This window comes from Rousettus aegyptiacus, unplaced genomic scaffold (assembly GCF_014176215.1).
Source record: "Rousettus aegyptiacus isolate mRouAeg1 unplaced genomic scaffold, mRouAeg1.p scaffold_m13_p_2, whole genome shotgun sequence".
In the NCBI taxonomy this organism is placed as follows: Eukaryota; Metazoa; Chordata; class Mammalia; order Chiroptera; family Pteropodidae; genus Rousettus; species Rousettus aegyptiacus.
This window is the reverse complement of record NW_023416295.1, coordinates 49,228,973-49,246,438: the sequence shown is the minus strand read 5'-3', so window position 1 is coordinate 49,246,438 and position 17,466 is coordinate 49,228,973. Positions and strand designations below refer to the sequence as shown.

General features: G+C 33.8%; 1 protein-coding gene across 1 annotated transcript; it reads left to right on the top strand.

The window, feature by feature from the left end:
• The first annotated feature begins 1,326 nt into the window (after positions 1-1,326).
• On the top strand, positions 1,327-16,470 carry KLHL41 (kelch like family member 41). Its single transcript, XM_016165408.2, has 6 exons — positions 1,327-2,703; positions 5,705-5,862; positions 5,986-6,093; positions 8,499-8,684; positions 10,323-10,469; positions 14,197-16,470. The coding sequence occupies exons 1-6, from the start codon at positions 1,594-1,596 to the stop codon at positions 14,306-14,308; spliced, it is 1,821 nt and encodes a 606-aa protein (XP_016020894.1). The 5' UTR covers positions 1,327-1,593; the 3' UTR covers positions 14,309-16,470.
• The last annotated feature ends 996 nt before the right edge of the window (positions 16,471-17,466 follow it).

Here is a 17,466-nt window from a genome sequence, read left to right as displayed (position 1 = left end):
ATAAAACATAGCGGCATCTATAAATGGAAAAAGTCAATGAGCTCTTCTTTCAGCTGTTGTTTTAGCAGCTGACAGTACCACTGACTTCACCATGATATAAAATGAGAGAAACCATTATTCATGGATAGAGATCTTGAAGTTTAAAACTACATAATTCCCTGATCTAAGGGCATTCATTTATTCAACAAATATTTATGGAGCACCCACAAGGCCCTGGAGCAATAGCACTGAACAAACCAAAATTTAAAAATCTCTGTCTTCATGGAGCTTATGTTCTTTTAAGCATGTTTAAGAATACCAACCTTTGAAATTACAGTATTTTTAAAGCCCCACTGAGTTCAGAAAATGTGACTATAATTTTGTGATAAAGTATTTCATGTACAGATATATGATCCTATCTATATATAAACAAAAGATCAATTTTCTTTCAAATCATGCTTTCTGCATTTCATAATATGTTCTATTATAATCAATTTAAAATTATTCATTTATACATTTTTTTTCTTTTTTGTATATAAGACCTGTTTTCCAAATTATACAGGTGATGTAACACTTTGTCCTGATTTTGCTATGTTCTGTTGATAACCTTGTTTACATGGGGTTACATCTGTTCTATTTTTCAATTTTTTGTTTAATGAAAGATCATCTTCGACACCTAAAATCACAGAATATCTTTAGTGATCATATTGTTGCATGAGGGTTGTTTATTTCCTTACCATTGACTTTAAACTATTTTTTTGGTCTTGATTCCTTTTAACCTTTTGCCTTTACTCGTTTTATTGTTATTGTATGCCACATCAAATACTTTGTAGAGCAAGGCAGAGTGTGAATAAATTCAATAATTTTATAATTTAATTCAATACCAGTATCCAATATTAATTATAGTTTTTCCACTTAAGAATAAAGATATTTAGACCGTCTTAGAAAATGAGCAGTTTCTCTGCATTTATTTCAGTTAATGAGGGGGTATTATTTTTGAGTTTTTCTTTTTTTAAACTATATAGTACATAAGTAGAAATCTTTAAATTTCCTACTTCTATAAGAAAATTATATAACTCACTGTTTTAAGTCAAAAATAAAAATTTGTAACAGTTACTGGAAAGAGGATCTCGCTTATGAGTATTCAAATGAACTCACCTCATATTCTTGACGTTTGTGTCATTAATCCAGATAGCCAAGTAGCTTGCCACTAGACCATTTTTAGTGAACTGACTCATTTTTATGATTCAGTTTTCTGATAGTTTAATAAACATTTTCTTGTGGTAGCCTTTATTAGCATATCTTCTAATGCTTTTAATGTTTTAAAGCTTTCCACGTCATTTAAATCTCTTGTTTCTTAGCTGTTTCCTTGGTGATAAAAAGTTTCAGTTGTTCCTTTCGATCTTTAACAGCTGCAAGAACAACTCTTCTTTCCAAACTAGCTCTCCTAAATTCCCGTTGTTAGAGTTGGTATCTATATTTAGCTGGCGGGATTAAATTGCAAAGGCTTCAAGCTGGGCAAAGCACACTGATCTGCCTTTTTATAGCTAGACCTGTGTGCTGCGAGGAACTAAGGCCCTCAGTGTCCCCTTCCTTACCCAGGTTACTCACAAAATGGATTCCCAGCGGGAACTCACAGAGGAACTGCGGCTTTACCAATCCACCCTTCTTCAGGATGGTCTAAAAGATCTCCTGGATGAGAAAAAATTCATCGATTGCACCCTAAAAGCAGGTGATAAAAGTCTTCCTTGCCACAGATTGATTTTGTCAGCTTGTAGTCCTTACTTCCGTGAGTATTTTTTATCTGAAATTGATGAGATGAAAAAAAAGGAGGTAGTATTAGATAATGTGGATCCTGCTGTACTGGATTTAATCATCAAGTACCTCTATTCTGCCACTATTGACCTCAACGATGGAAACGTTCAAGATATTTTTGCATTGGCCAGCCGCTTTCAGATCCCCTCAGTGTTCACTGTTTGTGTTTCTTATCTTCAGAAAAGACTTGCTCCTGGTAACTGTCTAGCCATCCTAAGATTAGGACTACTTCTTGACTGCCCAAGACTTGCCATCTCTGCCCGTGAATTTGTGTCTGATCGCTTTGCACAGATTTGTAAGGAAGAGGACTTTATGCAACTGTCTCCACAGGAACTGATCTCAGTTATTTCAAATGACAGCCTAAATGTAGAAAAGGAAGAAGCAGTATTTGAGGCAGTGATGAAATGGGTGCGAACAGACAAAGAAAACAGGGTTAAAAACCTTAGCGAAGTGTTTGATTGTATCCGTTTTCGCCTTATGACAGAAAAATATTTTAAAGATTATGTTGAGAAGGATGATATAATTAAAAGCAACCCAGAACTCCAGAAAAAAATCAAAGTCCTCAAAGATGCCTTTGCAGGCAAACTCCCAGAACCAAGTAAAAATACAGAAAAGGCTGGGGCTGGTGAGGTGAATGGAGATGTTGGGGATGAAGATTTGCTTCCTGGTTACCTGAATGACATTCCCAGGCATGGAATGTTTGTCAAAGACCTCATTCTCTTGGTTAATGACACAGCTGCAGTGGCTTATGATCCCACAGAAAACGAATGCTACCTTACTGCTTTGGCTGAACAGATTCCCAGAAATCATTCCAGCATTGTAACCCAACAAAATCAGGTGTATGTGGTGGGAGGACTATATGTGGATGAAGAAAACAAGGATCAACCTCTACAGTCTTACTTTTTCCAGGTAAGAAAGGCTGATTCGTGAATTATTCAGGATGTTTGCATTTTATTCTACTTAATATCTTTTTCCAGTCCAAAAAAAAAGCTATAATTGATCAGATTTTCTACTTTTTTCCAAGTTTCCTTGAACCAATTTGAAGTCCTTAGTGGTAGCATTTCATCTCTTATTTGTGATTACTGTCTATAATATAATTTTGTAGAAAATGAAAAGAACTTATATATATTTTTTACATACTTTGAATTACCTTCTAGGGAAAAACTGCACTAGTGTCACTAATTTGAATTATTTAACAATATTTAGAAATTTTTACTTATAATTTTTATATGTGACATTATATGATTATCCTAGACATTATTACAATTAAATCTGTTTTGTGAAACCAAAGAAGTTTCCAAGAAAACAAGTCATCCTAAACTAATTGACTGTAGTTTGTCTAAAGACAGATTGTTTCATATTATCAATGAACTGTACTTTATCAGTTTGTGAAGGAATCAGTGGCTTTACCTTTATCTTCAGTAATGCCAACACCAGTACTTTGTAACTTACAGCTATCTCAAAGAGTTTGTTTAGGTCATACCTATTCATGACCTGGGGTTTACGGGCACTTGAGTTGTAAAGACCAAAGATAAGTAAGTGTAGAATGTCATACCACTGTGTACTCTCAAAGTGTGTGAATACTGTGCATTCAACACAATATTACATTTAACTAGCTTTTTCTGATCTTGAAAATTGTAATTGTAATAATATATGTTAATCATGCTTCTTAATTTTCAAAGTTCCATTGAAGAATGTTAATTATGAAATATAAAAATAAAATAGAAGTTGTAATCATAAGTACTGAACGCAGGCCAGAAAATTTCCTAAGCCCTAATTTTAAATTCAGATACATTTCAGAAAGGACAAATTCAATTTAAAAGGCAATAATTATATCTAGGAAGTAAAAATGACATCAAAACAGAGATAACTAGAACTCATAGATTCAGGGAATACTTATAGCCTTATCTCTATTCTCTTCCATCCTGTTAACTACCCTTACTTTTATTGATACAGCCTCTCATTTCTGGTTCAAGAAACCTGATCAATGTTCTTTATAACTACAAAAAGTTATACAAAGCGCAACTCCCTGTCATTACCCATGACACAAAGTGGAATAAGATGCCAGAATAAAAACAACTTACCATTAAAGAGGTTTATGACTCAAAATATATGTACGAGAATTTTAGGTTTTACATTTTTCTGCTTGGTCACATCTGTTTAAAATATATTAAGTTAGAAGTAATATGACATTTGATTGTATATTGTAAATAGAGTATGAGAATTTTTTACATAGGTTAGAGGGGTTTTTTTCCCATAGAGTTAATAAATTCATCAACTCTTTGAACAGCACCACACCTTAAAATAATCTAGGTCCAAACCCTAATTTTAAAGATGAGGAAACTAGAGCCAGAGAGGTTAAATAGCTTGACAGCTCACCTATTAAAGAGCCTGGCAGGCAGTCTACTGTTTCATCTGCTTGTAGGAAGTGCCCTATCAGGGGTAGAGTGAGAGTGTAGACAGTACCACAGAGTGTGGGCAGTAAACCGCCCCCAGCATGAGATTCTGGTGGCTGTTCTCATTTTAAAAAGCAAACTGTGGATTTATGTAGCTTGCATTTGAATATCCTTAAAAGCTCTGTGAGCGTGGTAAATTATTTAACCTTTCTGTGCCTCAGTTTCTTCATCTGTAAAACAGATAATAAAAGTGCCTATTCTGGAAGACTATGTGAGATTACCTATGTAAAGCATTTACTCCATATGGAGTCAAAAACTCTATAAATGTTCATCATTATTTCTACTGTACTATACACCACTTTCTTATCAAAGGATTTTTTTTTTGAAAAAATGAAAACATTAGTGGTCAACAATCTAAATTTTTAAATTAGTGAACACAAAGCTAACAATGCACATGTGAGGATTAAACCACTCACCTCATCCAGTCCTAATTAGTATTTTGCTTTAACCAAGGTTACTAGACCAGATATAGGTAGGCTTCCACAGGCACCCCTCCCTTATACTACAGCTTTTATGTCAATATCTGCATCTAATCTTGGTATCCAATTATTCTGGGTTTTATTCCTTTTTCTTCTGCTACATAGAAGCAGCGTTAGAGAGATCAATATGTCTATGACTGCACTACCTCAAGAAAGCAGTTTTCTTGTGCCTTGGTGTCCTAAAATGCATAGTAGAAAATCTTAAAATTACCAATAGTGAGTTGTAATAGTAATAGAAAGCTGAATTTGATGCCAGCCACACAGGAATCACCTAACCCATGGCACAGGCACTTAGAGGACTGTCTTAGACTTGCAGAAGTGGCAAAAAAAAAAAAAAAAAAAAAGTAGTTTCTAATATGAATCAAAAAAGAGAGAGAAGGGTATTTCAAATGACTCTCAACAAAAGGCTAGGAGGTTATAGGTTATAACACCTGCCTGTATCAGAAATTAATAAAGAGAACCTCAAATTTTTTGAAGAAAAAAGATATTGCCCTACTGTTCTAGTTGTCTGTGAACTGAGCGACAGGTCCAGCTGTCCCGGATGCTGGCTTGAAGAGCATGTTAAATATAGCATGCAGGGATCACTCACATGCTGTGACCCTCCCTGCAGTGACAGTGTTCCCCAGTATCCTATAACTATTACAATTCTTTGTTCAAACATGGACAAAGCAACATAGGAAGAAAATTTCACAAGGAACTTCATAGTTCTAACTAACTTCTGGTGACTCTATTTTATTTTCTCTTTCTTTCTTGAAGTCCTGCACATTTTGGTATTCAGTTTTTAGGTAAGTCAAGTAGATTTTCTCACTTTTCTAGATAATTCAGAGGTAAAATATACTTTTGGATTATGGTTTTATTTGCAAGATCTTTGACGATCTCAATGAATTCTAAACACTCAAAGTATAGTGTATTTTCTGGTACATCTGTAAATTTTTCTAATAAGCTCCACAATTCCTCATGTATTTTTTCTTTCAGCTTGATAATGTAGCATCTGAGTGGGTTGGACTTCCACCTCTGCCTTCCGCGAGGTGTCTCTTTGGTCTGGGAGAGGTAGATGACAAAATCTATGTAGTTGCAGGCAAAGACCTTCAAACAGAGGCTTCGCTGGACTCAGTATTATGCTATGATCCTGTGTAAGTTGGCCTGACATTCCCATTTCCTATGTATTCAAGTATATGAGTGCCTATAACGTATTCATATTTTTAGAACCTGATATTTACTGAAAGCATATAAATTTTATCACCTTCTGATTTTAGGGCTGCAAAATGGAATGAAATTAAAAAACTTCCTATCAAAGTCTATGGCCATAATGTAATTTCACATAAGGGGATGATATATTGTCTAGGAGGAAAGACAGATGACAAGTAAGTACCTGAAATCTCCCTGTGGTTTATATCCAAATGATTTTTTAATTAATAAGGGTTCCTTCCTCTTCATTTGAATCTACATATTGAAATGGGATTTAGTTCTTACCCATAATTCTTTGGAAATAAAATTTTAAAATAAAAATTCGAAAAGTTATTGGAGTATATTATAAATGGTTTCTGATGGAAAACTATATACAATTTAAAAGTTGCTAAAGTAAATTTGTAAATGGCCAGAAAATAGCTAGGAACAATCATAATACCTCCAACATAAGTATTCTTAAAATAGAAAAATAGTACTTAGGAGCAAATCAAGTATTTTGTTTTGCTAATTTATAATTATATTTTACTACACTAAAACCAATGTACTTTTTATTCATTTAGCCATAGTAAATAAAAATTAAGTGTCTCTTTAATGTAATATTTTAAATATTACTACCAATAATATTGCATAAAAATATCATGGATTTGTACTTTATATTTATAAGAGAGAATTTAGATAGGTGAGTTTTAAACTGAAAATAGGGCAACTATTTCCTCAGCAATGTTTTACTTATTTACTCCTATAAAGAAGTGGTATTCAAAATATTTAACAACTGCCACAAACAGGCATTGATCAAATAAAACAGATATGCCCTGGTATACCCACTCGTTCCCAGTCTCTTGTGAGAAAAACAAAGTTTCACATATAAACTTTACTTGATTTCTAGGTCCTTTTCAAGGGATAGGTAATTAGGAAGGAGATCTTAAAACTCAAAGGGAGAAGTAAGTTCAGAGTACTCCAGAAGTCAGTCATTAAGACAGTATCCTGTCTGATAAAATGAAAATTTTCAGTTTAAATAGAACTAATTTCCTGCTCCTGAAAACTCATTATTTGCTCAATTATAGAGATGTCCAATTCTGGAAAGGGAACCAGAGTATAGAACTATAAGAGAAAAACAAGGAGGGTAAAATAGGGAAATGTGCTAGAACTCTGTACTAGATCAGTAATTATTGGCTATTAATCAATTAAAATAACAAATGTAGCACAGAAAATGTGATTTTAAAAACAGTGAGTTTTTGTACAATCTTTTTATATTCGAAGTTAACATTCTGAAATTTTGATATCCTCCTTAACACCAGCTATTAAATTCTGTCAAATGAGTATTTTAAGCAAGGCCATGTTACAAAAACCCACTCAGTGCAAAGTTTTAGTTTAGATGACCAAATTTTCTGTTTAAGATTAAATGTCAAAACCACTAACATATGAAATAAAAGTTCTGTAGCTCAAAAAAATTTTATTTTAGTCATTTTTCCTTAGTGAATAGAATGGAAAATTCTATTAAGCAACTTCTGCATTTGGAAACATAGTGACCTTGCCAAATTATTTAAATTGTTTCCTTGAAGTAGTATTAGTGAGTAGGAAATTGATATTGATATATCAGTAAAAAGCATACAGGTCTTGTCAGTAATATATTAATCTTGAGAATATGATTAACCAAGACAACATTGCTTGACAAATGCCAAAGTCAACTTTGAAATGAGTCATTATCTAAAAGCAAGCACTGAATTGCACTAGTTATCACCAATGAATTTGAAGAACATGACTCTGTATCATGCTCTTATCAAGAAGTTTTAAAGTAATACTCATAGTCAAATATATTCTGCTCCAGATATCTGGTCTTTCACTAGACTAAAGAAAAAAAAAATGTCCTCACAATTTGGGATTTTATTTCCTTGCATTTTGGCTTTACCAAATATATCCAGTTAATTATTTGGAATTCTGAACTCTTATCAGTAAATTATGGATAACTTTAAGGAACATACTAAGAATAATAATTCAAATGATTCCAAGTTTTCCTGTAGCATTTTACATATAAAACTGTTCTCATTACTCAGCTCAAAGGATCAGTTGTCTAATCTACAATCACAGTTCTTAAAATATGCTGATATATTAGTGATAGACTAAAATGAAATGAGCCATCATATAACATAGTTAAATGTAAAATAGGTACAGTCTCACCTAATTATTTTTTAAGTTAACTGATTCTTTCCTAAGATGTTCAGATAATGAATTAAATAAACTTGTTACTGAGGCACAATAAAGGGTTTGTGATTTTCTCTTTTTAAACTCTATTCATGTCTTCCATTGAATTACTAACAGATAGGATCAAAATCTACTTTGCTTGGGCTTCTAGGCAATTGCCAAAAGTAAAGATACCCTACATTCCAGTAGTATAATTAAATTATAAATAGTTTTGGTTCTTACATGGTGGCCTATGTTCAGATTAAAAATACTTTAGAGTTTTTCTGATCCTCTGCTATACTACATATTTCATATTAGAAGCAAAGCTAAGTAGTGAAGCTGCTTCTTTCAAAAAAGAAAGTTTATAAAAGGACCATTTTATTGTGTTTGATGTCTACAGAAAGTGCACAAACAGGGTGTTTATCTTCAATCCCAAAAAAGGAGACTGGAAAGACATGGCTCCGATGAAAACCCCTCGTTCGATGTTTGGAGTGGCAATCCATAAAGGCAAAATTGTAATTGCAGGCGGCGTCACTGAGGATGGTCTTTCAGCTTCAGTTGAAGCTTTTGACCTCACAACCAATAAGTGAGTTACTGTATCTTACTATTATACCATATGAATCACTATACATTTTAAATTTTAACTTTAGATAAAAGTTAAGCTTTCTACTTAGGAAATGAGGAGAGGAAGGCAGGAAAGTAAGGATTAAAGAGGAAGTATCTTCATCTGGGTTTCTTTTGCTGTTACTAGGTATAAAAATACCTAATGTTTTCCTGCATTATGTATATTTGTAATTTGGAATACAGTACCCACAAGTTAATGCTGGAGTGCTTAATTTGTATTTGCTATTAACTTTGTGAACTTAGTTGCACAAAGGTAACAATTAAGAATAATCATCTACATGTAGGTGGATATACATGTCTCTATAGTTATTTAATTTGAAATATGTAGTTTCTTTATGGATGAAGAGAGTTCCACCTTACTTTGTGATATTTGTAAAGCATGAACATGAATGCTTCAGAAGTTTCTTTTATGGTCTTTATAATATTCTTAAAATTTTCATTTTGAGATTTTATTGGTTTAAAGTTAATGTGAAAAGATATTTGACAAATATTTATATAAGATTAGTCTTTCAAATTTTTGAGCTAACACATCTGGATGAGTATGTAGTTTTTATATTTCTAGTTTAGCAAGGAAGAAAAAATTAGAGCAATATTATTACTTTTTTAATAAGCCATTTATGCCTGATGACAAAATAGACTTTAGTATCTGAAAATCACAAGGAACTTCTATGGTATAGGACTTAAATGATCATTAAAAATCATGTTTTTGAAGAATATATAATATGGGTAAACTCAAGATATAAAGAAGTCAAAGAAGCAAACCACAAAATTATAAATATGTTCTTAGTTTTGTTCTTATGTATGTATAGATGTCTATATTTAAATGTTTTAAAATGACAAAATTATACCAAAATATTGTTTATGATCATGTCTGGGGGATATGATCATAGGGAATATTTGTTTTCCTCTATACTTTTCTGCATTTTTCAAATTTTCTATAATATGCATATTTCTATAATTAGAAAAAGAGATATGTTTTTAAAAAAAACTATGAGGTCTACTTTTAATAGACTTCAGAGCTACCAAAATGACTCACTCTATACTCTTGATACTTTTAATTTGATTGATATTATCTTTAGTTGTCCTATTTCGGATGGCTGTTAATGTTAAAAACTTCCCTTAAATCCTTTATTTAAAAAACGGTTAAGTATAAATAATTCAAAAGAAATGTTCCCGACCCTACTTTCTAAACTATCACTTCCTTTATTGAGAAAGATTTGAGGATTTCTTGAGAAATGATGGAGATCAGTGTTTTTAAAAATCTATATTAGCATTCAAATGAAATCCAACACAGTAGGACCTAGGAGTCCTAGAATTGCCTCAAAACCTCCACTGTTGATGGCACGTGGTTTGATAACCACTGCTGAAGGTGCTAACTGATGAAAGAGAAGTATTTTAGGATTGACATATTGAGAGCTTTATATATCATCTGGTTACATCTTTCAAATAAAGGAATAATATTTACATATTATCCAGTAGCAAACAATCTAATTTTGGGTACTCATGCCACTCGAATTTATTATAATTTCCTATAATTGTTCAGTAAATACATTTGGCATTTCTTTAAGTCTACAGTGACTGTATTTTCAATTATTCCTAGATGGGAAGTAATGACTGAATTTCCCCAAGAAAGAAGTTCCATCAGTTTGGTCAGTCTAGCTGGGTCCCTATATGCCATTGGTGGTTTTGCCATGATTCAACTGGAGTCTAAAGAGTTTGCACCCACTGAAGTCAATGATATATGGAAGTAAGTTTTCTTCACTCCAATTTCCTGAACCAAAGATAAAATAAGTTAATTCAAAATTGATAAAATAAACACTTTGAAGTAAATAGTAAGCTGGACTTTCCCAACATGTAAACTGCTACTTGGTGGTAGACTGAAATACTCTTTGAATCTTAACTTTTGCACATGCCACTTACTTGATCAAGTACTGCTTCTAATTAGCTGTGAGCTTGGGAAAAAACTTATCTGGACCCGTTTCTTAATCAGTAAAATGAGGAGAATTGGACTGTTGATCTTTCGAGTTCCACTCCAGCTCTAAAAGTGTAATGCTTTAGGCATCCATTAGAACAAAACTTCCAAACCACTTACCTATCTACCAGAGTACTTTATTTCTTAAGAAAACAGAGTTCTGAAGAAATATTTAACCTCTTGAGTGTTCCATGAATTCATTAATTCCATTTTATATCTAATTTAACTGGTTTTCTAATTTTTGAGGATTCAGTTACAAAAGCTTTTTTGAAAAGAAAAAAGAAAAAAGTAGTAATCCATTTTACTTCCCAGATAATTGTAAATTGTGTCATAAAAAGTCACATAGTGAGGGGTAGGGTGTATAGTGTGTAGATGTCTGGTCACCAGTGGGAAACCACGTGTCTACTGAATTGTGCCTGCTGCCTTCAACACAGACACTGTGCTTGCTAATCTAAGTTTACAAGAAATAGATCTCAGTTGCCTGCGATGATAAGTGAGTTCATGCTGTATACTCATCCAGAAAATGCCAAACTCATGTTTCTCCTCTCAGCTTAAAAGCCAGCCCCTACTCCCAAGGCTGGATGCCCTTACCTGACCTGTCACAAGGTTGTTCAGTGCTTTGGCAATCAAAGTATGGTCTGTGAACCTGAAGAATTGACCTCTTGAGAACTTCTTAGAAATGCAGAATCCCAGGCCCTACCCCAGACTTAATCATAATCTGCATTTTAACAAGATTCCCAGGTGATTTGCTTGCATATTAAGTTTACAGGTACAGCTTGGAAGAGTGATTAGTAAAGTCATAGCACTAAGCCTGAAATGGAAAATGGATATTATCTGTTCCATACCTAGACTAGCACATGTCTTGTTCTCAGCTGGTGAACTGGAAGTCTAAAAGGCCAGTAGCTTAACCAATTATTTTATGCATCTGACATCATTCCTTATGTTGTTGTAATAGTAGCTAGCTATGCAGAGGGCAAGAAAAAAAAATGGCTGTAAAAGGAAATTAACTATTACTCCTCCCCCCACCCTCAAAAAAAGGAAGGAGGAAGAGAAAGAAGCAGATTTCCAGGAAGGAAAGAGACTAAGCAAGCGGGTGAGATGAAATAGGCTGGAAGCAGTAGAAAAAAAAGGATGAAATGGATTGGTTGAGAAGATTAGAGTTTTTGGAAAAGGGGAACAGGAACCAAGAGTCAAGAAGAAGTGATTCTCAACCCTGGCTGTCCATTAAAATTGCCTGGCATGCTTTTAAAATATACCAATGCCTGGACCTTAATTCAGAACAATTAAATCCAAATTTCTGGAGGTAGGGCCTGGGCATCACTATTTCCTAAAATCTTCCTAGTGATTCTTAGCAGGCATCCAGGGTTGATAAATACTGATGTTAAGGAAGGAGCTAAACCCCAATGAGCCTAATGGTTCCTAATAGTGGTCAAATGCTAAGTTGCTTCAGCAGAAGGAAGTTGTAGGCAGCAAAGGAAAGTACAGCATCTCCTGCTAAAAGTAGCCCTTACCTTGCTGAGGAGAGCCTGAAAAAGGGGTCTTCTCTGATTATGGTTTATTTTACAATTAGGGCAGTGGTTCCCAAACTTGCTTGCTTATTGTAATCACCTAGGGAGCTTCAGAAAGTACTGATGATGCTCTATACCACCTCTACCGATTATGATTTAATTGACCATCAGTACAGTCTGGGCTTTGGAACTTTCAAAAGACCCCTGGATGATTCAATGTGCCGACAAGTTTGGGAACCACTAGAGAAAAGCAAGAGGAACATTCACCACTATGTGCTTAGCTGTAAATTTTTAAATTTAGGTACCGATGTTTTCCATTTGTATAATAAAATCTAGAACAGTGATTCTCACACCTTGCTGTGTATTAGAATTACTTGGGGAACTTAAAAAAAATCCTCATGCCCAGGCCATACTCTCCATACAAATTAAGTCTTCAGAGGCGGAACCCAGACATATTTTTAATGTCTCCAGATGGTTCCAATGTGCAGTGAAACTTGAGAACCGATGATCTATAATGGTTCCCAAAGCAGTATCAGCAGAATCTGGGTACTCATCAAGTATACAAATTCTCAGGTCTCACCTCAGACCTACTGGAAGTCTGAGGGTAGGGCCCAGCAATCTGTGTGACTTGGATGAAAGCCATGTGCCCTCAACTCCTTAGTGACTCTCTATTCACAGAAGTAGAGAAAGAAAAGAGATGAAAACTGTCAGTATACCACATTTTAAATCTATGGAATCTCTTACAGTCATGTGTTAAAAAAAATTCCATTCTTCCATTTTTTCTTGAAGTCACTGCATTATTTAGGATTGGCCAAGCTGAAAGTAAGAAATATAACTGCTAGGATGCAAACACTTTTAAGCCTCATTTAACCTCAATTTCCCATTGCTTAAATGTGGTAATTTTTTAATTAGATCACTTAAAATCATCCTTTATCTTTTAATTTGCTGCCCCTAATTTTATATGTAAGGTGCTCCCCTTTCTTAGTACTAAAATATTTTTCTGCCTACTTTTCCCTACATAAGAATCACTTAGTACATAGTATTAAGTCAGATAGTATATATCTTACATAGGTATTAGCTAATTTTAAAATTATTTTAAAGCTCACTTATTCATCACAGAATGATTTGGGGTATTTCCTATATGCCAAGTATTGATAGCTTCTGGAGGAGGGAAGATACTAAGGTGAATAAGACATATTATTTGTCCTCAAACACCTTTGAGCTTGTCGAGGACATAAATATAGGGGGAAAAAAATAAAATAGAATTGCTATAATAGATACTATATAAAGGACAATATGGGAAATGAAGAGAAAGCAATAAATTCTGCTTGAAGAAAATAGCAAAAGCTTCAGAGAGAAGACAGCATTTAGGAGTTTCTCATGCAAAAAGAGCATTCCAGGCATCAGAGGAGAGGCATACACATTTCAAAGGAATTCAAGTTGTCCGTATCATTATAACCCTGAACATTCAGAGGATGACTAGTTATTACCTAATGTTGAGTGCAAAGTCTAGGAGTAGTACTCACACAGTACAATAAAGGGAAAGGAAAATGGATTCTGATGTAGTGAATGCTAGTGTCAGATGTCATGTTGGGCACTAGAGTATGGGAACAACTGAAATCATAATCCAGGCAACTAACAGTCAATGCTTGTCCCAGTTCTTACTCTTAAGGTGGAGTCTGCTGGCCTTGACTCTTAAGGCCAGTCATATTTATCAATCCAAAGGTGAATAATTAATTGCCTGTCTCTTACTTGTCTCTGGACAGTCTTTGATTCCCAGGTAACGCTTAACTGCCTAAACATCCATATTAGATACCATGGCAGTAGTTCAGGCATAGTTCATTCAGAGGCTGCAAGCATTATTCTACACTGGTCAGGTGTATCCTTCTCTGGCTAAGAGCCAGTAGGGTTTCTCAAAGATCCAAACTTGTATATTTAACACATATAAAAATTACTTTAAAATTGTTAATTGATTACTTTTTTTTCTCCATCAGGTATGAAGATGATAAAAAAGAATGGGCTGGGATGTTAAAGGAAATACGTTATGCTTCAGGAGCTAGCTGCCTCGCAACACGTTTAAATCTCTTCAAATTGTCTAAACTATAAACAAGGTGAAAAAAAACAAAATAGATTGGGAGGTAGTTTGTTTGGATAATAGGGCTTTAATTTATTCTTTTTAAAAGCCTATGCAGAGATTCATGTAGTAGCAATTATTCATTGTTATTGGCTAAGAGGTTAGCAATCGGTGTCACTGAATCTTCAATGTAATGATCAGAACTTAAAACCATTTTCTAATAAGAAATTAATATTTAATTATTAACTTGAACAGATTGTTTCTTTTGTTAATCTGTCTTACTCAATTGATTGTAAAGCAGGTTCCTAAATTTGAGTTACTAATCCTTTTATTTGCATCATTAGGGTTACTTTATATTTGTTTCATACTACAAATGAAATTAGAGAATAAAATATGTACATCTATATTTTTTAAATGTTTAAAACATCAAAAACCTTCCCTCATGCTTCAAGATATGATGAGAATCCTATGCATTATATTAAAGATTACATGTCATTGAGACTTTGGAAATGCTATTTAAGGAATTTAATAAATGGGTCTCATTTGAAGAGGAAAAGTCTCTAAAAAAGTCAAATTAATGTGGTCCTTTTTTTTTTCTCCATGCTTTTTTGTGACACTGGCATATTGTTTGTGATTTAAAACAAATTTTAAATTTTTTCAACTTAAAACCAACAAATCACAGTTTTCAAGCAATTAAAGTATCTTTAGAGGGAGGGTACAGAAATTTTCTTCAACTGCTGAGACAGAAGTTTTGGCTGGTGGGTGGTATGGAGGAGGGTGTATATTCATTGGCTTAAGTTTTATCTATACTTTCCATGAAAGAGCTACCTATTTGCAAATTTCTAATAGAAAGAAAGGTGACTATATTATTCCATTTTCTGGGATGTGAGACCTTTACATTCAAGCCGTTTGTTCTAAGTGTATATATTGATTCCTAGGTCTATCCACAACCATCACATTCAGCTCTCTACAAGTCATCAACTAATCATTGCTTATGGGTCTCACGTGCTTTCACAGACATGTTTAACTTTTATCCTGACATATTTTCTGGGAAACCTGACTTTGGATTGATTTAGAGTATTCTATGATGGGGGAAGAGTGCTGAGCTATGTAGACATGAGATTAAGTTGTAGTAATTCTTTGAGATGATGGAAATGTTCTGGAATTAGATGGTGGTGATGATGGCTGCACAACATGTGAGTATACTAAAAACTACTGAACTGTACACTTTTAAAGGGTGGATTTTATGGTATGTAAATTATATCTCAATGACCAAAAGAATACTTTTGTCTATAACAACCCCAATTACTTAGAGAGTAAAATCATCAAACAAAAATATAAGTATATGGATAAAGAAAACCATTTCAATCAGACAGCTTAGAGAAGAGAGAGCAAAAGATGTAGTACATGAGAAGTGAGATTACTTGTAACAATAAGTGAAGGGCACATTGGGGTCACTTAATGAAGATGTCTATGTATCAAGTATATAATATCTGGGTTTTCATTTATATCCAAAGGAAAGAATTTATAACCCTCATTAGTCAAATCATTTTATTCTAAAAACTACATAGTAAAATATTTTAACCTGTTCAGGGGGTTAGTTCTGGTAATCACCAGCCTAGAAAATAGGACACATTCATAAAAATGGAAAATAAACACTTAGCATTTAGCGTACCAGCTAATACAGATGAATGTCATAAGGACATTCAGAATTAGGGAGACTGAGTAAGAAGAGACCTTTTCTTATTGGATTTTGTTAACCAATATCACCATTAAATAGATAGATAGATAGATAGATAGATAGATAGATAGATAGATAGATAGATAAATTTAAAGTTAAAAAAAAAGAGATACCTTTCATTTGCTTATTGTTCTGTTTTCCACAAAAGGCTCTTTTAAAGTCACATTTTAAAAAATCATTAAGTATTAGAGCTCAAGTCATGCAAAATAATTGAATATTTTAAAAAAGCACTTCAAGCCTAAACCAATTATCAATGGAGCAAATTACATGTAGGACACACGTTTTAAAGCTATTTTAAAAATTCAAGGCACTCTAGCTACCACCTTATTTTGGGACAGAATGAATTTAGAGGGTCATGGAGTCCAAAGATAGCAAATTTCAGATGGCCAATTCCCTGCAGCACCACCAGGTGACCTGAGGGTAGTTACAATATGGCTTTTAGCTGAGCACAAATATATCCCCCTTAGAAGAAGGGGTAGGGATTGTATGATTATATGTATGTATGTAGTATGTATGTACATATATATGTATGCATGTGTGTGAGCTATATATATATCTATATGTATATGTATATCTATATGTATATGTATATATATATCTATATGTATATGTATATCTATATCTATAGATATATATCTATAGATATATATGTAGATATAGATATACATATAGATATATATACATATAGATATATATAGATATGCATATAGATATGTATCACATAGTAGGCCCTCAGCAATATTTTATTGAATAAATGTGTAGGATCGAACCAGGTCAAGATGGGTCCACTTTCTCCGCAGCTATCTCCCTGTTTCTTTGCTTCCATTTATAAGAAAATCTTGTCTCCTCTTACTTTCACTTGAACCAGTCAGGCTTTCAGACCCACCACTTCACCAAAACTACTCTTCAGTTAACCAGTGATTTTCATGTTGCTAAATTTAATGGACATTTCCCTGTCCTCATCTTACTGACCTATCAGCACCATCTGATATAACTGTTCACTTCCTCTTCCTTGAAATGTTCTACTAGGTTGCTAGGAAGTATTACTATCTCTGACTTTTCCTCCTACCTCTTGGCAATCCTGCCCAGTCTCCTTTGCTTCTTCTTGACCCCCTTCTTCCTGACCTCTTCGTGTAGGAGCACCTGGCACTCTCCATTCACTTTTTTCTAATCACATTTTTGTGTCTTCATCTAGCCTTGTTCATCAAATACTGCCAACAACTTCCAAATTTATATTTGGATCTCTCCCCTGACCTCTAAACTCATTTACTGAAGTGCCTATTTGCTATCTCCACTTAGATGTTTTAAAAAGCATCACAAACTCAACATTCTAAAACCAAACTTATGATCCTCACTCACTCCAACCACCACCTGCCATCCTCTTTCCATGGACTTCCCCATCTCAGTCACTAGCAATAACATCATTTCAGTTGCTCAGGAGAAAAACAT

Bases quoted from the DNA above. Each gene is read 5' to 3' on its own strand.
- KLHL41 (XM_016165408.2), top strand. From the start codon at position 1,594: ATGGATTCCCAGCGGGAACTCACAGAGGAACTGCGGCTTTACCAATCC. The intron at 5,863-5,985 runs GTAAGTTGGCCT...TTCTGATTTTAG, and splicing joins GTATTATGCTATGATCCTGT to GGCTGCAAAATGGAATGAAA. The intron at 10,470-14,196 runs GTAAGTTTTCTT...TTTCTCCATCAG, and splicing joins GAAGTCAATGATATATGGAA to GTATGAAGATGATAAAAAAG.